Raw genomic sequence first — 20,227 nt, 5'->3', positions numbered from 1 at the left:
ATTGGCTGCCTAAAGTATGCTAGGGTGAGGGGCAATGAAGAGGGGACTGTGGCTGCCCAATTATCCCCTGAGAGGACTGAACAGGTTTCCAGGGCAGCTGGATTTTTTTTTTTGAGACAGGGTCTTGCTCTGTCACCCAGGCTGAAGTGCAGTGGCACCATCACTGCTCACTGCAGCCTCAACCTCCTCTGCTCAAGCAATCCTCCCACCTCAGCCTCCTAAGTAACTGGGACCACAAGTGTACACCACCACACCGGGCCAATGTTTTTCTTTTTCTTTCTTTTTTTTTGTAGAGATGGAGTCTCACTACATTGCCTAGGCTGTCTTGAACCCCTGGGCTCAGGCAATCTTCCTGCCTTGGCCTTCCAAAGTGCTGCGACTGTAGGTGTGAGCCACTGTGCCTGGCCACGGGCAGCTGGAATTTTGAAGGAAGAGGGGCTTCTTGTTTAATCCTGTCGGTCAGGCACCTCCTTCTTGCTTGTTTGCGGGATTTGGCGTTTTCAAGGCACTCAAGAAACAGTAAAGGGAAATTTGTAAAACGCTGTGTCCCTTCTGTAGTATGAAGAAAAACAAAAGGAGTGGTTTGTGCCAAGAAAATGAGTGAGGTGCTACCTCAGAACGACCAAGGATACTGTTCGTGTAGGTTGTTTTGAGAATTCAAAATGATACTTGAAGTATATTATTTTCTAAAAATGCCTTTGCCAATAAATGTTGGGCTTTGAGGAAAGGAATCTAAAAATATTAGAGCTAGATTAAAAGTGACTCAAAAGACATGACAATTGAATATAGTATGTGACTGGATCTTTCACTAGAGGGGAAAAAAGTACTATAAAAAGCATTTCAGATACTAGACCCTTATCAAAACCACAATGAGACACCACTTCACACCCACCAGGATTGCTACAACCAAAGACAGATAATATCAAGTGTTGACAAGGATGTAGAGAAACTGGAGCCCTCATACATTGCTGGTGGGAACATAAAATAGTGCAGCAGCAGACAGTTGCGGTGGCTCAAGCCTGTAATCCCAGCACTGTGGGAGGCCGAGGCGGGTGGATCACAAGGTCAGGAGATTGAGACCATCCTGGCTAACACGGTGAAACCCCATCTCTATTTAAAATACAAAAAATTAGCCGGGCGTGGTGGCGGGTGCCTGTGGTCCCAGCTACTCGGGAGGCTGAGGCAGGAGAATGGCGCAAACCCGGGAAGCAGAGCTTGCAGTGAGCCGAGATTGCACCACTGCACTCCAGCCTGGTCAACAAAGCTAGACTCCATCTCAAAAAAATAATAATAATAAAATAAAATAATGAAATACAATAAAATAGTGCAGCAGCTTTTGAAAACAGTCCAGCATTCAAGTCTATTATAAAATAGAGTTATGATATAACCCAGCAATTACACTCCTAGGTATGAACACATATGTCCAGACAAAAACTTGTACATATTTGTTTGCATTATTCATAATAGTCAACAAGTAGAAACAACCCAAATGTACATGACCTGACAAATGGATAAATAAACTGTGGTATATCCAGACAATGGAATATTACTCAGCAATAAAAAGAAATGAGCTACTAAGCCATGAAAAGACACAGAGGAACCTTAAATGCATATTGCCAAATGAAAGATGCCAATCTGAGAAGGCTACATACTGTATGACTCCAACTATATGACATTCCAGAAAAGACAAAACTGTAACTGCATCAGATCCACCTGGGTCAATTTTTCTTTTTTTTTGATGGAATTTTGCTCTTTGTTGCCCAGGCTGGAGTGCAGTGGCACAATCTTGGCTCACTGCAACCTCCACCTCCCGGGTTCAAGCGATTCTCCTGCCTCAGCCTCCCAAGTAGCTGGGATTACAGGCGCCTATCACCACTCCCGGTTAATTTTTTTGTATTTTTAGTAGAGACAGGGTTTCACTGTGTTGGCCAGGCTGGTCTTGAACTCCTGACCTCAGGCGATCCACCCGCCTTGTCCTCCCAAAGTGCTGGGATTACAGGCATGAGCCACTGTGCCCGGCCCCACCTGGGTCAACTTTTTAAAAATTTATTTGTTTATTTATTTAATTTATTTTTTTTTGAGATGGAGTTTCACTCTTGTTGCCCGGCTGGAGTGCAATGGCACAATCTCAGCTCACTGCAACCTCCGCCTCCCAGGTTTAAGCGATTCTCCTGCCTCGGCCTTCCAGGTAGCTGGGACTACAGGCGTGTGCTACCACGCCCGGCTATTTTGTATTTTTAGTAGAGACGGGGTTTCACTATGTTGGCCAGGCTGGTCTCAAACCCCTGACCTCAGGTGATCCGCCTGCCTCGGCCTCTCAAAGTGCTGGGGTTACAGGCATGAGCCACCACACCCAGCCTCAATAAGTAATAAAGTTGTGAGTTGTTTTTCAGTTGCCATCGACCCTCGTGTAACCTGAGCATGCCCAGATGAACCAAGTGTGCAACCACAGGGGGAACCTAAGTGCTTGGACCAAGGAGAGGGGACCAAATTAAGAAGCAGACGCCACCTGGCAGAATCCAGGATCCAATCAGATCAAGCTCTGGCATTACCCCATGGCAGGACCCAATTATATCACGCCTCCTGTCATCACCTCATTGCGAGATCCAATCAGATCACACCTCATTATCCTATGATTATAAAATTGACCCAGCCCTGTAGGGAGACAATGATTTGGGAACTATTCCTGGTATTCTCCTTACTTGTTACAAGAAATAAAATTCTCTTGCTAAATCCTCCTTGGTTATGGTCATTGGGTTGATATCTGCCAAGTACTAAGCTGCCAAACTCACCCACTGTGGGTAACAAAACTAGAGACAGTAAGAAGACCAGTGGTTTCCAAGGGTATGAGAGGAGGAAGGGGTGACTACGTAGAGCACATGGGATTTTTAGGGCAGTGAAATCATTCTGTATGATACTGTAATTGTGGATTCGGGTCCTTACACATTTGTCAAAACAAAAGACTGAACGCTAAGGTCGACTGTGGACTTTGGTTAACAGTGATGTCTCAGCGTAGGTTCACCAATTGCAACAAATGTACCATCCCGCACAAGTCTTGCTGGATGTTGATAGTGGGGGAGTGTATGTATCTGTGGGGGCAGAGGATGTATGGGAACTGTCTGTACTTGCTACTCAATTTTACTGTGAACCTGAAACTGTTCTTAAAAATAGAGTTTAGTAAGCCAGGTGAGGTGGCATGTGCCTAAGTCCTACCTACTCAGGAAGCTGAGGCGAGAGGATCATTTGAGCCCAGGAATGTGAGGGCAGCCTGTGCAACATAGCAAGCTTCTCCTCTCTACGTAAATAAAATAAATACAGCTAAAAAAAAAAAAAGTGGAAGGAGGCCTCAGGCCAAGGACACAAGCAGCCTCTAGAAGCTGGAGATGACAAGGAAACATTCTCCCCTAGACCACTAGAAGGAACACAGCCCTAGGGGTATCTTTTCTTTTCTTTTTTTTTTTCTCGAGACAGGGTCTCTCTGCCACCCAGGCTGGAGTGCAGTAGCGCCATCACGGCTCACTGTAGCCTCAACCTCCTGGGCTCAAGCAATCCTCTCGCCTCAGCCCTCCCAAGTAGCTGGGACCACAGGCACACACCACGACACCCAGCTAATTTTTGTATTTTTTGTAAAGACAGGGTTTTGCCATGTTGCCCAGGCTGGTCTTGAACTCCTGAGCTCAAGTGATCCACCTGCCTCAGCCTCCCAAATTGCTGGGATTACAGGTGTAAGCCACTGCACCTGGCCGACATCTTGCTTTGAGCCCAGTGAGACCCATTTTGGACTTGTGACCTCCAGATGTGTGAGACAATACATCTGTGTTATTCAAAGCCACCATGTCTGTGGTAATTTGTTACAGCAGCCATAGAAAACAAACACAATAGCATTGTTTCACTAAGTGCACCATGGTTATATAAGATAATAACAACAGAAGCTCAGTGAAGACCACACAAGAACTCTCTGTGCTATCTTGGGAACGCTTTTGTAAATCCAAACTTATTTCAAAATTAAAGTGTTTTTTAAAGAGGCTAAGATTTGCCAGAAATAAAGCAGGTAAGGCTGTTACTGAACTGAACTGGCCCCATTGGCCCACACTTTGGAAAGCCAAACACTGAACCAAGTTTCTATAGAGAGAGTAGTTTATTGCAAAGCTGCCAAACAAGAAGACAGGAGTCAGCCTCAAATCTGTCTCCCCAGTCTGGGAGTTGGGGCAGGTTTGATAGTCAGAGGGTAATGAGGAATGATCTGAATGGGTCCTGGGTCCTGCTGTCTGGTTTCTGCTTTTTTTTTTTTTTTTTTTTAGAGTAAGAGTCTTACTCTATCACCCATGCTGGAATGCAGTGGCACAATCTCAGCTCATTGCAGTCTCTGCCTTCTGAGTTCAAGTGATTCTCCTGCCTCAGCCTCCCAAGTAGCTGAGATTACAGGCACGAGCCACCACACCCAGATAATTTTTGTATTTTTAGTAGAGACAAGGTTTCACTATGTTGGCTGAACTGGTCTCGAACTCCTGACCTCAGGTGATCCGCCTGCCTCGGCCTCTGAAAGTGTTGGGATTACAGGCATAAGCCACCATACTCAGCCAGGTTTCTGCTTCTTAATTCATTCCCTGTTCCTTGGTCTGAGCAATTAGGTCCCGCCTGTGGTTGCCCACTTGGTTTATCTGGGCATGCTCAGGTTACATGACCTTCAACCTGGAAAAACAACTCACAACTTTGTTACACAAATGTGGAGTCAGATGAGTCGGATGCAGTTACAAGACTCATGGTCTGGGTCCCAGGCAGCAGGCAATGGAGACTTCCCCCCGCCAATTCTATCCCACCTCCTTACGACAAGCAGCGCCGACACAGAAACCAGAAAGAAAACCAAGAATTTCCTGAAGGGGCTGCCCAAGCGGAACCTAACCAACGGATGATGCACCGGTTTTAAAGAAGGGGCCGCTCCTCTGCAGCAGGGACTGCTTGCCCCTTGCAAGAGAGAAACGGAGTCATTATTCAAAGATTAGAGTTTGAGCAGTAGCTAAGTGGAAAATGCGCTAAACATCTGGCACAAGCTCAACAGGTACTGGTTATGGACAATGACGATGCCCTGCCAGCCCTATGTGGTGTCATTTAGTAACCATAGCAATGGTTTCTAGACATATGTATATATAATATAACATATACACATATATACACATATATTTTATATATATATATGTGTATATATATATTTTTTGAGACGGAGTCTCGCTCTGTCGCCCAGGCTGGAGTGCAGTGGCCGGATCTCAGCTCACTGCAAGCTCCGCCTCCCGGGTTTACGCCATTCTCCTGCCTCAGCCTCCCGAGTAGCTGGGACTACAGACGCCCGCCACCTCGCCCGGCTAGGTTTTTTTTTTGTATTTTTTAGTAGAGACGGGGTTTCACCGTGTTAGCCAGGATGGTCTTGATCTCCTGACGTCGTGATCCGCCCGTCTCGGCCTCCCAAAGTGCTGGGATTACAGGCTTGAGCCACCGCGCCCGGCCATATTATATATTATATACACGTATGTTATATATACATATATATACATATGTACACATATATTATGTATATTATATATACATATATACACATATATTTTACATATATATATAATTTGTGTGTGTGTGTTGTGTACGTATTCCTTGGATAGAGAAAAGTAGAGTCTTAACAAACTAGATTTTCTATTTTAAAAGTTACCTTATTGCCGGGGACAGTGACTCATGCCTGTAACCCCAGCACTTTGGGAGGCCAAGGTGGGCAGTTGGCTTGAGTCCAGGGGTTTGATACCAGCTTGGGCAACATGGCAAAACCTGTCTCTACAAAAAATACTAAAATTAACCAGGCATGGTGGTGGGTGCCTGTAGTCCCAGCTACTCGGGAGGCTGAGGTGGGAGGATCACTTGAGTCCAGGAGGTTGAGGCTGCAGTGAGCCATGATTGTGCCACTGCACTCCAGCCTGGACAATGGAGTGAGACCTGTCTCAAAACAACAACAAAAAGTCGTATTATAATTATTAAGAAATTAAGCAATTTTACCAAGATTTATTAATCTTGGTAAATCTTACTAATCTGGCTTGGTACCAATGTTACCAAGCAACATTACCAAGATAAAAAAGCATTAACATTAAATTCTAAGCTATTTGCATCACCCAGCCTGCCCTTCAGCATAAGGAGTATTACACACTCCATGATTACTTCCACCCCAGGGCCTTCAAAAGGACTCACTCGGCATCGTGCCCCTCCCACCTCCCAAATCTATTCCTTTCGCCCTGACTTATCTTCTGAGCTGAGGGCATCTTCGAATCTCAATTCAACTTCCTCCTCCACCCAGTCCCTCTGCTGGGGTACCTTCCCCTGGAACAGAATGTTTCTTTTCACCCAGTTCTGCACTCAAAAGTTTGGGTCACCTTCAAGACCTCTGTCTCCTTCGCTCCAACCTCTAGGTTGCAGACATCTCTCTCCTGCGGACTCTCCTTTTAAACCATCACTCCTGCATCTGCCGCATCCCGTCTGTTCTCTCTGCCACCGCCATGGTCCAGGGACTTATTTTATTTTATTATTTATTTTATTTATTTACTTATTTATTTTTGAGATGGAGTCTCACTCTATTGCCCAGGCTGGAGTGCGGTGGCGCGACCTCAGCTCACTGCAACCTCTCCACCTCCCGGGTTCCAGTGATTCTCCTGCCTCAGCCTCCCTAGTAGCTGGGACTACAGGCGCCCACCACCACGCCCGGCTAATTTTTTGTATATTTAGTAGAGATGGAGTTTCACTGTGTTAGCCAGGATGGTCTCAATCTCCTGACTTCATGATCCGCCCGCCTCGGCCTCCCAAGGTGCTGGGATTACAGGTGTGAGCCACTGCACCTGGCCTGGCCTTTCTTTTCAAACTCTGAACTTGCTACCTCTCTCTTGCCTCTCCCAGCACATAGACAGGTGCACGTGCACACACAGCATGCAATTCCTGGAGACAGTGCCGGACAAAATCAATGGCGGGGGCGGGAGTGGGAGGGGGGAATGCTTTGAGCTCTCAAAGGTGCATTGCCAATTTCTGCTCTGGCGTAGTAACCATTCACTCTCACAGCCCTGGGACACTGGGATGACATTCAGTCACCTCCTCCTCTTCACAAGATGCTAACCTGCTACCTCCTAGACAAGAGAAAGCTCATGAATCACCAAGGGCTGCCTTAGAGGCTGCCTCTCAGGGGCACTGGTCAGAGAAGAGAGACTGTGGCCAGCGAGAGGGTGTCCCTGGGGCCCGTTGATGTAGATAATGCCCACTACCCCCATCTCCAGCCCGCTATGCCCACCCCAGAATGGCTTTCAAAGGGGTGACTCAAGGTCACCTGGCCATGGAGAAGGACTCAGCTCTGCCAAGTGGTACTGAGGCAGCCTGGACGCAGCTTTGCTGAATCAACTCACCCAGCACCCAGCCTCATGGCAAGACACCCAGCAATTCCTGCCTTCTTCCCAACAAGGCTCTTGCTGTCCAAGTCTGACTGCCCCTTGGATAAACGAGAAGCTTAGAACAAGTCCAGACCGGGGTCTCTCTCACAAGCTTCAAAGCCAGACATCAGGTAACAATGCCAACCAGGAAGTTTGCTGAAATGCAGGATCCCCACCGACCACAGCTCAAAACCATAGCAACAGAACCCCTGGGGCTGGACCCTGAAGCTGTATTTTTTACAAGTTCCCCTCAAATATGTCAGCAGGCACAAAGAACTGGGCAGAGGAAACAGCCTGAGCTGCACGGAATTATCTTCCCTTCCTGAAGCCAGATATCCTGGTTTCTTGGCTCATATGACTTTCGGCCATTCATTGCTTGACTTCTCTGGGCCTCAGTTTCCTAATCTGAAATATGGGAGATACTTTTTTGGGGCACATGTAAAAAAACGAAATATACTAAAATGGGAAAGTTCGCTTGTCCTCCTCACAGGGCACGCGATGGGGGAGTGGCTCCCTTCTTCAGTGCCCCGCTGCTCACACCTCTAGGGGAGCATACAGACAGGCAGGCTGTGGGGCTCCCACCCCACGGCAGTGTCTAGGTGTGAATGTTTACAGCTAAAGCCCCAACGGGCGTGTGTTACAGGGTGCTCTTTCAGTTTGCCATCTATAGGCCGCTTGTGTTAGCTCAATTAGACCCCTGCCTTATTGCAAGGACAGAGGGCTTTCTGTATCCCGGGGTTACCTGCCTTGCTGTACTGGAAGAATCGGATCACACGTGGGCTTGGAGAATGAGTGCAAGGTTTTACTGAGTGGACGTAGCTCCCAGCAAATGGAGGAGCCAGAAGGGAGGTGGGTTTCCACTGGAGTCAAGCTGGCCCCGGCTCTCCTCCAACTACCCCAGCCAAACTCACTGTTGTTCTGCTGGCCTGCTGGCGAGCGGGTGCCTGTGGATGTGTTGCTCTGGACTTCCAGCCACCTGTGTGTTTCTTGACTGATGTGCTCCTCTCTCTGTTCAGCTACATGCGTGTCTGCTTGCTGCGGTGTCAGAGTTTTTATAGGCACAGAATGGGGGCACGGCAGGCCAGGGTGGTCTTGGGAAATGTAACTTTTGACAGAAAAGCAAAAAAGCCTGTTCTCACCCAGGTCCGTGGGGGTGGAGCCCTAGCCAGGGACCATGCCCTCCTCTACCCAGCATTTCCCTTCCCCTCTTCCGTATCATTTAAAGGGACCACACTCTTCCCTTCCCAGCATTCCTGTATCATTGGGAATGATAATAGTTCTATCTCAATGGATTATTTAGAAAATTAACCCAGCATACATAAAAGATCAGTAATTGTTAGGTGTTATTATTGAAGAAACAACTATTCCCTTGCAAACCTTCTTTTTCCCAGAAGCGAAATGGGAAAAGTCATGTACTTCAAAGCAACTACTGTATCTTTTAGAGTATCCAAGCAAGCCCAAGAAACACTCATTTGCAAAAGCAGCTTCATAATGTACCAAGATATTTTACTTTTATTTATTTATTTTTAAAGCTGGGGTCTTACTCTGTTGCCCAGGCTGACCTTGAACTCCTGTGTACAAGTGATCCTCCCACCTTATTCTCCCAAGTAGCCAGCACTACAGCCTAAAATATTTAAAAATAAATAAATAAACAATTACAACTTACTGAGCACCATGTATGTGTCAGATTCCACAAACAATTCTGTCTGATGGGTACTATTATTTCCATTTTAAGATAAGGAAGCTTATATCACCAATGGCGAAGTTGGGATTTGAACCCAGACCTCATTTGGGAACACGTGCTATTCTGTCTCCACAAGGCTGGTTCTATTCATTGGCAGGAGCTTCGGAAGCATCCTTGTTTTCCCGGTTATAAATCCACATTAGTATTGCTAGGCAAAATTGGGTTATAGAAGTAAGCCCTGCAGTTAACAGTGTTTTTCCAGTATGAGCAAAGAATGCCAATAAGAAATGGCAGTAAATATTTTACAATTTTAACTCATTAATCTTGAACTGAACACATGCCTCCAAGGAAATGATGCTTTACAATTTGTAAAGTAAGAAACATCCTTTCTTAGTAACGATACTTTCACACTCTTTGTGGTATTTGCTTCCATCCCCCCTCGGCTCTGTGATCTGCATCCCCCACTGATTTTGTCAACACCCTCAGGTAGGGTCAGAGTTTAAATTCACATCTCCCGGAAAACAAGTGACCCCTTCGGAGGTGTGACCCAGAACTCCCACTGAACTCAGTTCCTGGGAAAGGAAGGCTGTCTTGATCACAACAACATGTAGCACAGGGCTTTTTGCACAAAGCGAATTCTCAATAGATGTGATTTAAAATAATGCAAATCACTGTTGTCATGGTTTTTCTAAAGATATAAGCAAAATTGAAAGCATCTATTTTGTTCAAGTAGCCTTTCTCTGGAGAATGTTCTCTGAGTTAAAGAAGGGGAAAGGAGGCCAGGTGCGGTGGCTCACGCCTGTAATCCCAGCACTTTAGGAGACTGAGGCGGGTGGATCCTTTGAGCTCAGGAGTTTGGGACCAGCCTGGGCAACATGGTTGGTAAAACCCTGTCTCAACCAGAAATACAAAAATTAGCTGGATGCGGTGGTGCGTGCCTGTAATCTCAGCTACTTGGGAGACTGATATGGAAGGACTGCCTGAGCCTGGGTGGCAGAGGTTGCAGTGAGCTGAGATCATGCTACTGCACTCTAGCCTGGGTGACAGAGCGAGACCCTGCCTCAAAAAAAAAAAAAAAAAAAAAAAAGATAAAAAAGAGGCCGGGGTCGGCCGGGCGCGGTGGCTCAAGCCTGTAATCCCAGCACTTTGGGAGGCCGAGATGGGTGGATCACGAGGTCAGGAGATCAAGACCATCCTGGCTAACACGGTGAAACCCCGTCTCTACTAAAAAATACAAAAAACTAGCCGGGCGAGGTGGCAGGCGCCTGTAGTCCCAGCTACTCGGGAGGCTGAGGCAGGAGAATGGTGTAAACTCGGGCGGCGGAGCTTGCAGTGAGCTGAGATCCGGCCACTGCACTCCAGCTTGGGCGACAGAGCGAGACTCCGTCTCAAAAAAAAAAAAAAAAAAAAAAAAAAAAAAAAAAAAAAAAAAAAAAAAAAAATAAAAAAGAGGCCGGGGAGATGGGTGGGAAAGGGGCTGTCTCTGACAGTTTGATGAAGAAAACTCAGGATATAGATATATACCCCTTGTTATGGTTAATAGTGAGTGTCAACTTGATTGGATTGAAGGATACAAAGTATTGATCCTGGGTGTGTCTGAGAGGGTGTTACCAAAGGAGATTAACATTTGAGTCAGTGGGCTGGGAAAGGCAGACCCACCCTTAATCTGGGTGGGCACAATCTAATCAGCTTCTATCACAGTTAGAATATAAGCAGACAGAAAAATGTGAAAAGAGAGACTGGCTTAGCCTCCCAGCCTGTACCTTTCTCCTGTGCTGGATGCTTCCATTTCAGAGGTAAGGCCCTTGAACACCAGACTCCCGTTTCTTCAGTTTCAGAATTCGGACTGGCTCTCCTTGCTCCTCAGCCTGCAGATGGCCCATTGTGGGACCCTGTGATTGTTAGAATTAATACTTAATAAACTCTTTACACACATATATCTGTTCATTAGTTCTGTCCCTCTAGAGAACCCTAATACACCTCTGTACTCATGAACAATAAAAAAGTAACTTTAGGGACTTCAATATTTCTAACAGTTCAGCTTAGCCAATATTTTTGAGGATCCTGCTGTGTACTGGACACTTGAACAGGTGCTGTGGAGCTGAAGATAAATGAGGACTCACTCAAATCCTAACAGAGCTGACTTTCTACTAGAGGAGAAGTACATAAAGAGAGGGTACACAAGGGAGATTTCTAGACATTTCATCTAAGGCAGGCGCATTTCTACTCTGTTATGCTGAAAATTGCTTTGCAATTGCAACCAAATCATCACTTACATAGATTAATTTTTTTCTAGGGCCCTAGCTCAATTAATGATGTTTGGAAAATAATCTTTTTTTTTTCCATATCACATCTTTCTTCCTAAGTGCCACCACAGTAGCTTGAAACTAATTTTAACAAAGTCTTTCAAAATATTCCACCTTTTGGAGAGAGAGTAAATGGTAATAATAGTTTATTAATCACAGAAAATGTATTTGCATTGTAAATTTGAATTGGTAACTTTGCATAATGAGAAGTTGAAATTGCAACATATACAAGGAGCAAAAAAGCAATTCGAGCCCCAATTTATAACTGAACAGTCATCTTGTCTTTTTTATTTGCTCAATTGTTTACCACTGCCTTCCAGTATTTATTTTAATCCATTTCTCTAAACAGATATTAATAAACTTTAGAACTTCCGTTGTGCCCTTCGCCTAAACACAAGCAAAACAAATTTATCTTCTTCTATTATAATTGACTTATTTTTCCATTATTTGAGTTTGCTTCTCATGAGTTGCATGTGAAGTACGGAATGTTTGCAGGATGTACAATTTAGCCATTTTGGATTGCATCCATTTCTCCAGAACAACACTGATTGCAACATTAATTAAATCATTCTGCAGAGTTTTAAAGCAGAATCAGTGACTGAGCCTTGACCAGAAGGAGAACGAATGCCAGCAGTGGAGGCCTGGGGGTTTCAGAGACAGATTTTCCCACAGAGGCAGGGATGGAGGAGGGAGGCGAAGTGGGTGGGGGAAGCTACAGTCCCACTTCTCTCATGAGGATAGAGGTAAATTCTTGCACCGGCCATAACACCTCAGAGGTAAGGCAAAACTATTAGATAAAATGCACAGATACTGTTCTCTCCATACCCACCCAAGTTTCTTTTAATGTTCTACCCAATGTTCTGTCCAGTGTTTCAGGACTTCTGCCCCTGCCTGCAAAATAATAACACCCATGGCTCTCTCAACTATGCCCTCCCCATTGGTGAGGGAAGGGGAGGTTGGCTTAGAGCTCAGCTTCCCCTGTTAGGGTTTCCTTAGCACTCAGCCAAGCCTATATCCTCAGCTCTCTTCCCTACACAACTTTCCAGTTTAACCGCTTTCCGATAACTCCATGCTCACCTCTTCCATCTCTGGAGCTACCATCCCAAGAGCCTTCCAGATACTCCCTAAGCACTATGATCCCCAGGAGACCCCACTGCTGATTAGCGGGAGGCCTGGGAAAGAGCGGCCACAGACAACGAAGTTTCTCCACGACCAGCAAAAGCCAGCTCCTGTGCTGGGCCAGTTTCAGGGACCAGAGAATAAAGCTGGCCATGAAGCCCTGCAGGTCAATCATTTATGATACTGGGAGAGAAAGAAGACAGGAGAGGGTGCTTTCTGCTTGGCCCATCAGCCTGCCTGAGCCCACAAGGCTGTGAGTCCCTTTGAAATGGCCTTGGGACTCGTCTTTTGACCCTTCTGATCCACAGCCTGCTCCCCTGAAGAGTTCAAGATGACTTTCTGTTCTTAGCATTCACTCATTTGAAACTTGATCATAGGTGGCCTGTGGACAGCTCTTGTCTTATTCTTTAGCTTTTAGATTGTGATTTAACTTTTTCCCATGGGATGTTTGATCTCAGTTCCTTGAAGGCAGAGAAGTCCCTGGTGACAGGCTGCAATCTGGACATGTTGTAGGCATGGCAGGGACTAGGAGAATCAGTTGTTCTTGGGTCTACACCTGCAATGTTAAGATGCACGGCAGGAAGCAGAACAGATGATGGAGCTTTTGTTCTGAGAGCATGCAAACGAGGAGGATGTGAGGCATTTTTTTAAAAGATGGAATCCAAATTGATTTTTTTTTTTTTTTTTTTTTTTTTTGAGACGGAGTCTCGCTTTGTCACCCAGGCTGGAGTGCAGTGGTGCGATCTCTGCTCATTGCAAGCTCCTCCTCCAGGGTTCACGCCATTCTCCTGCCTCAGCCTCCTGACCAAATTAATATTTTACTTAATTATTTGGACACTCTTTTAGACATGCATTATCTAATTTTCTTAACTCTTCACACCATTTTGTATAGGTAGATGCCGTTCAACTACAGGGAAAAGCGGTGCTGACATCACAGGTCTGGACAGAGCTGTCCTTGTGGAAGGGTAATGGTCTGTGATTGCCAGAAGCTGCATATGTCAGCTAATAATCTCTAATTATTAGCTCTCTATCACAGCTAATAATCTTTAATTACTCAGAACACCTGTCCTTGCCTTGCAGAAGTAACAGTTTGTTTCATGGTAATCTCCCAATCTCCCATCATTGACCCTTGGCACCATAAATGGTGTATTCATTCATTTATTCATTATATGTTTACTTAAAACTTACCACTCTATGGGCAAGCACTGAACTAGAAGGTTGGAATACAGGATCATAAAATGCAGCTACTGCCCTCGAGGGGGACTCCTTACAATGGAGTAACAAATAGCTACGTGACAGGCTTGGGTTATAACACAAATGTTCCAGGAATAGAGGAAGACCAGAGAAGGCCTCCCAGAGCTGAACGTAGCATGTGACTTGAGTTTTTAAAGACGAGTTAGCAAGCCATTAGACATAGAATTGGAAAAAATATTTGAGGCAGAGGGATAGTTTGTGCCAAGACAGGAAGACATGAAAGAGTCTGGAGCAGGCTGAGAAAGACAATCTGTTGGAATGGACTGACTGTTGGGGTGTGTGTGTTGGAAGGAGGGGTTGATAAGCCTGGAGAGGTGGTAAATAATCTTGATGCCATGTCTCCTGTCTATCTTAACCAGTAGATAAGGGGAAACCAGTTGAGTTTTTTATAGAAATAAAATGATTAGGGTTAGTTTTAGTAGGGTTGTTCTGATGTGAAGAGACAAATAGAAGATGCCATTCTAGAAGCCAAGAAACATGAGTCTTGCCTGCCAGTCAAAGGGAGGGCTAGATTAAGGGAGAGTGAGGCTTTAGAGAAAAACAGGAGTGAGGATGGACAGATCTGGTGCCCTATTGGAAGGGAAGGAGAATTTTGAGGTAACTTTTGGGTGGTAGGGCCCACTTACTGACATAAGGAATACTATAAAAGGGGTTTTTGTTTTGTAATATGCGTAGAGTATAAACTTGTATTTGTACCAATAAATGTTACTCATGACTTGTAACGTTTTAGCATCAGCTCACACTGTACCCCTTCCCGTGAAAATCACACAGTGTCAATTTCATGACTGGTGGCAGTGTCCCATTTAAAGACATCCTGCAGTTATTCAAATCCCTCTCCTCCTCCACATACTTTCCTTTCTCCCACAACAGACTCTCTCTACACGAACTCCTCCCCACTGCGAGACACCAATCAGAGTTCAGACCGAGGGCAAGCATAGACAGTTCTGGCAGCTGCTGCAAGCACAATTTCTATAAAAAGACATTGAGAAAACAATGAGCAATGTTGCCATTTTGCCTTTAATGGAAAAGTGGCCAGTGGTTACAGTAAAAAAAAAAAAAAAAAAAAAAAAAAAAAAAAAAGTTCTTTTACCAAAACAAAATTTTATCCAGCTTCTAGGCAATCACTGAATTTTCAGAAATACACATGTACTTGAAAATCAATCTTTTTATAAAAATAAACTCTGAATGTGTGATTAAAAAGGAAGAAGCCCAGTCTTTTAGCTGCACAAATGCATATTAAAAAGGAGAGGCATCTGTCTGAGATAGTTCACCCCAGTGCAGTGGGGGCTTTGACTTTGGGAGACAGAGCCTGCTTGAAGCGTCTCTTCAGGTCCTGCATGTTGGGAGAGCGGGGCCGAGGGATGATGGAGGCTCTTCTTCTTTCCCCACTGAGGCCGTGCATCTTGCTTACTTCTTTGCAGAGATGCTGAAACACATCACAGACATCTTCATAGTTTTCACTAGTGGAAATTTCAAGGAACAGGCTGCCCAGCTCATTGGCTAGCTGAATACCGTCCTGTGTCTGCACCTGCCGGGCATGCAAAAGGTCCCCCTTGTTGCCCACAATGATGACAGGGGCTTTCGAGTCAGGGTGGACCTTCCGGATGTGCTGATAAAGGGGTCGGATGGACAGGTAGCTGTCGTAGTCTGTGATGGAATAGACCAGTAAAAAGCCCTCGGCCCACTGCACGCATTTGGACAGGGAATCGACGACCTGGGGGAGACTGTCTTGGATCTGAGAAAACATCAAAATGACATCCAGTCAAGGAAACCCTCAGTGGGAGATAAACTCAAAAACATCAAGGCAACCCTTGAAGAAACACTTGAAAAAGAAATCGCTAAACAGTTTTCAGTTTCCACCCAGCTTCTGCAGAAGCAGGCTTTTGATATGCAAAGAGCAGATTCCCAGGCAAACTCCCTGCCTGGGTTACTTTATTAGCTGTTATCCCTGCATTATTTTTAAACCCCTTGCTTGTCAGGCAGTCTTTGGTGAACCATGGCTGACTGAAGAATGACCTTAAACTAGAATGGCTCAAGTTTTAGGAAACACTAACTCACAATAAACAAAACTTTGAAAATAAGCCAAGATAAATATCTATTCCCAAACCCATAAAAATATTTTTAACATGCACTTCTTAAGAATGTTACAGAAAGAAATTCCTTTCTTAGGGTTCTTCCACAAGACCTTTCCTCTGGAGAAGGGAGTAGCAATTAGTAACTGGTTAATAAACAAGTTACATTCTAGACCCTCTGCCAAGGGGTTATCTGATTGCAATTACTGACTTGAGGGAACAGCCATTAACAGCAGCACTTCAGCAGTGCTTGGCCGGGCGCTGTGGCTCATGCCTATAACCCCACCACTTTGGGAAGCCGAGGTGGGCGGATCACTTGACGTCAGGAGTTCGAGACCAGCCTGGCCAGCATAGTGAAACCACATCTCTACTAAAAAAATATAAATAAATACATAAGTAAATAAATAGTTGGAGTTGTGGCGGATGCCTGTACTCCCAGCGACTCGGGAGGCTGAAGCAGGAGAATCGCTGGAACCTACCAGGTGGAAGTTGCAGTGAGCTGAGATCCAGCCACTGCACCCCAGCCTGGGCAACAGAGTGAAACTCCGTCTCAAAAAAAGCAGAGCTGGCCGGGCGTGGTGGCTCACGCCTGTAATCCCAGCACTTTGGGAGGCCGAGGTGGGCGGATCACAAGGTCAGGAGATCGAGGCCATGGTGAAACCCCGTCTCTACTAAAAATAGAAAAAATTAGCCGGGCGCAGGGGCGGGCGCCTGTAGTCCCAGCTACTCGGGAGGCTGAGGCAGGAGAATGGCGTGAACCCGGGAGGCGGAGCTTGCAGTGAGCCGAGATTGCGCCACTGCACTCCAGCCTGGGCGACAGAGCAAGACTCCGTCTCAAAAAAAAAAAAAAAAAAAAAAAAAAAAAAAGCAGAGCTTACCAGGGGAGAAGACTCTCTCCCACTAGAATCCTACCTGTTTTTTTGTTTTGTTTTGTTTTAAATGTCTTTCTCTTTGTTAAAGTTTCCACGGCTACCTCTGGAAGAAATGGTGTGACCTGCCTAAGTAGTGATGGCCCACCAGGGTTGCAAAGTGAAGTTAAGTCAGGTGCTTAAGAAGAGGAGGCTGCTTCTAACCATGCCTCCCCCTTAGAGAGTTTCTAACACCCCAACTACTGGCCCCCCCTGTGGAGAGCCCATTCCTACCTGTAAATGCACAGGTTGGTTTAGATGCCTTGTTCAGACCCCTGCGCCCAGCGTGGGCGCCCTACGTGCTGTGCCCACCAGGGTGGTCTGACGGGTGTGAGTGAGCTGTTTGCCCCTGGCGGTTCTTACCTGGACGCCCCCGGGAGTATCCTGGATCTGCAGGGAGAGCTGGTCCCCCTCAACGTAGACCAGACGTGAATACAGCTTGCCTGGAGAATGAAGGAGAGTTTGCTTTTCAATTCTCAAACGCCCATCCGGAAAAAGAAACACGCAAGCATAAAAGCAGGGAGCGTGAAAGTATTCTCACCTGTATTCGGTTCATAGTCGCCAATGAATCTCTTGGTCAGGAAGCGGACGATCATTGCTGAAAAGGAAATGAGCAAATCAACCGAAGGAGTCGGACAAGCGGGTCAAACCCAGGAACCCCCGACGCCCTGGGGGGAGTGAGGGGCGCAGAACCGTGGGCACTGCTTGCTTCCAGAGGCTCCGCAAAACTGAGGTGCCGCGGGCTCGGCCGCGAGTACGACTGGCGGGACACCTCTCCCGCACCTCATCCCCGAACAGGCGCCAACCCCGCCGGGAGCCCAGGAGTAGATGCCCCAGGGAACGCCGGGGAAGCAGGCCGGGACTGACCCGGACCCCCGAGCGCGAAAGCAGCCGGGTTCTACCTGCCCCCCGGCCCTCTGCTTCGGCCGAAGCTCCCTTTCTCCGTCCGCAGCGCCCCCAGTGGTCGCGGCCGGAGCCGGGGAGCGAAGCCGCCCCGGAGTCCCCGCCGCACTCACCACTCTTGCCCACGCGGCCGGCGCCCAGCACCGCCAGTTTGATGTCCTTGGGCAGGAGGTAGTCCGAGGAGGACTCGGGGATGGGTGAGAGCAGAAAGTGCCCCGACATGCTGAGCGGCCGCATGGAGCGCGTCCCGCGGTCCGGCGCGCAAGCCGAGCAGACTGGGCCTCGCCGCACCCGGAGCCGGCTCGCCAGCTGGGAGTGCGGGACTAGGAGTCCGGGACCGCGGCGGCTGCCAGCACAGCTGTCAAGACCCGCGGCTTTTAAAGGGCTTGGTGCGCCCGGGAGCGCGGCGGCCGCCCCAGCTCCTCCTCGTCTCCGCCCCTTCCCGGAGCTGACGGGAGGGGCGGGAGCAGAGGCCGCGGAGCTGACTATCGCCGAGGCTGTGCGGTTCGCCGGGCTGCTCGCTGCTTGCGGCTCCAGGCGCTCTGCTGCAGGACTGCGGCTCCGGGGCCCAGACCCTGAAGATACGGCCACCATCCAGAGCGCGCGGGCGGCCTCTAGTCAGGCACTCTGCGAGTCTCCTCACCCCGCAGCAGCCAGCCGGAGTCACTAGACCTGTGGGTGAACTTGAGATGAGTTACGAGTTGGCGAGAGAAGAAAGAAGAAAAAGTGCGATCAGCTGGATGTTTCTGCAACAATGGGAGAGACCGATTCCTGTAAAACGTTGCCCTTTTTGTTTTTAAAACGTGCTAAGGCGGTGGGCACGGTGGCTCACGCCTATAATCCCAGCACTTTGAGAGGCCAAGGTGGGCAAGATCACCTGAGGTCAGGAGTTCAAGACCAGCCTGGCCAACATGGCGAAACGCTGTCTCTACTAAAAATACAAAAATTAGCGGGGCGTGGTGGTTGGCGCCTGTAGTCCCAACTACTCGGGAGGCTGAGGCAGGAGAATCTCTTGAACCCGGGAGGCGGAGGTTGCAGTGAGCCGAGATGGCACCACTGCACTCCAGCCTGGACCGCAAGAGCGAAACTCCGTCTCAAAAAAAAGAAGAAAAGAAAAGAAAAGGTGCTAAAGGATGACGTTAATATGGGAAAAGGGAGGGCGGGGGCAAGAGCTCTGAATTAGTATCAGTGGAGGCAACTGCAGTTACTGTGACCTTGCTAGGGATAGATGAAGTCCCCTTAGGGGCAGTGATGGTTAGCAGCTCAGTATCCATTACCAGCCCCTCTTCTGCAGGCAGGGATTGCACTGGCTCATTCCTGAACACTCATGAGCACTCCACCGGCTGGCGGCCCTGGCTCTCCACTAACTATCCATCATTAATACTATCCTATGTGCTTGAGTCATGCATTTGCTTCATTATCCAAGTATTTACTTCTAGGTGTATGGTGGGGTCTAGGGTGGGGTGGGGGGCAGTGTGAGGAACAGGACACAAAAGAGAGCTATGGACTGGTTCTTGGATTTCCGGAGCCCACCAGAAACAGCACGGCAGAAGCCTGAGGACTTTAACCTTGAACAGTTAGAAGACTTTCTGGCTTCTGGCCTCCTGTGTTCCAGTCTCACCTAATTGCCTATTAGACAGCCCCACCCTTATTCACACCTTTCTCTACCCTGGTTGTACCAGTTTTTGCTGCATGACAAACCACACCAAACTAGATGGTTTAGAACAACAATCACTTACAGTTGTTGAGCCCTTTGGTGCATCTGCAGGGAGCTTCCAGGTTCTGGAGGTGGGGGCTGGCTGCCCTTGGATAGCCTTACTCATGTCTGGCAGCTGTTGGCGTCATGAGGGAGGGTAGTGACTGAGTTACGTGTCTCTTGTCAGCAGGTTGGCCAGGGCCTACCCTCATGGTAGCTGAGCAGAGTTCCGAGAGAGTGGGTGGAAATGGACAAGACCTCTTGAGACCCAGGCCTTGAGGTCGAACCCATCCCTTCCTGCTGCATTCTGTTGGTCAAAGAAAGTCATGGGGCCAGCCCAAATTCAAGGAATAGGGAAATGCACTCCACCCCTTTGTGGAAACAGCAGAAGAGTCACATGTGAAAAGGGCAAGGAAGCAGAGAGTGGTGGAGAATGGGGCCCATTTTTGTAATTGACCATGCTAATGAATGTGTCTCCATCCACCCAGTGGCCCAAGCCTGGGAGACATCCTTGAGTCTACCCACTTTCTCACTTCCACATTGATTAATCACCAAGTTCCATCATTTCTCCTCCTATATTTCTTCGTGTCTCCCTCTCTGTATCCCTACTGTTCTCATTTCTCATCTGCAGAATTCTGAATAATCCTGAAGTAAACTAGACTAGATGGTTTCTTCAGTTTACATGTTCCTCCCTTGGAGACGCCATCTCTGATCACTGCCACTGTCCCCACCCCTATCTTGCAGTTACTTGCTCTCAGGGCACTGATCTCAACTATCATTACTTTCTGGTAGAATGTTTGTTTCACGTCTGTCTCCAGGAGGACAGGGACTCTAGCTTGT

The 20,227-nt window shown here is 47.4% G+C and overlaps 1 protein-coding gene across 3 annotated transcripts in view; it reads right to left on the bottom strand.

Moving 5' to 3' along the window:
* RASL11A (RAS like family 11 member A) overlaps positions 1-19,106 on the bottom strand; it is a 94,192-nt gene extending 75,086 nt beyond the window's left edge. For 2 of the 3 annotated variants that reach the window (XM_050766902.1, XM_050766901.1), the window contains exons 1-4: positions 17,805-19,106; positions 17,330-17,386; positions 17,152-17,231; positions 10,893-15,543 (exon numbers count right to left, since the gene is read on the bottom strand). In XM_050766902.1, the coding sequence (XP_050622859.1) occupies positions 15,076-15,543; positions 17,152-17,231; positions 17,330-17,386; positions 17,805-18,285 (1,086 nt within the window). In that variant the 5' untranslated portion in view covers positions 18,286-19,106 and the 3' untranslated portion in view covers positions 10,893-15,075. Of the gene's footprint in view, positions 1-10,553; positions 15,544-17,151; positions 17,232-17,329; positions 17,387-17,690; positions 17,732-17,804 lie in introns of those variants that run through there. The other variant, XM_050766903.1, reaches the window with a different exon arrangement.
* Positions 19,107-20,227: the final 1,121 nt, after the last annotated feature.

The sequence above is a fragment of the Macaca thibetana genome, chromosome 17 (assembly GCF_024542745.1).
Source record: "Macaca thibetana thibetana isolate TM-01 chromosome 17, ASM2454274v1, whole genome shotgun sequence".
NCBI lineage: Eukaryota > Metazoa > Chordata > Mammalia > Primates > Cercopithecidae > Macaca > Macaca thibetana.
This window is presented reverse-complemented; position numbering and strand designations above follow the sequence as displayed.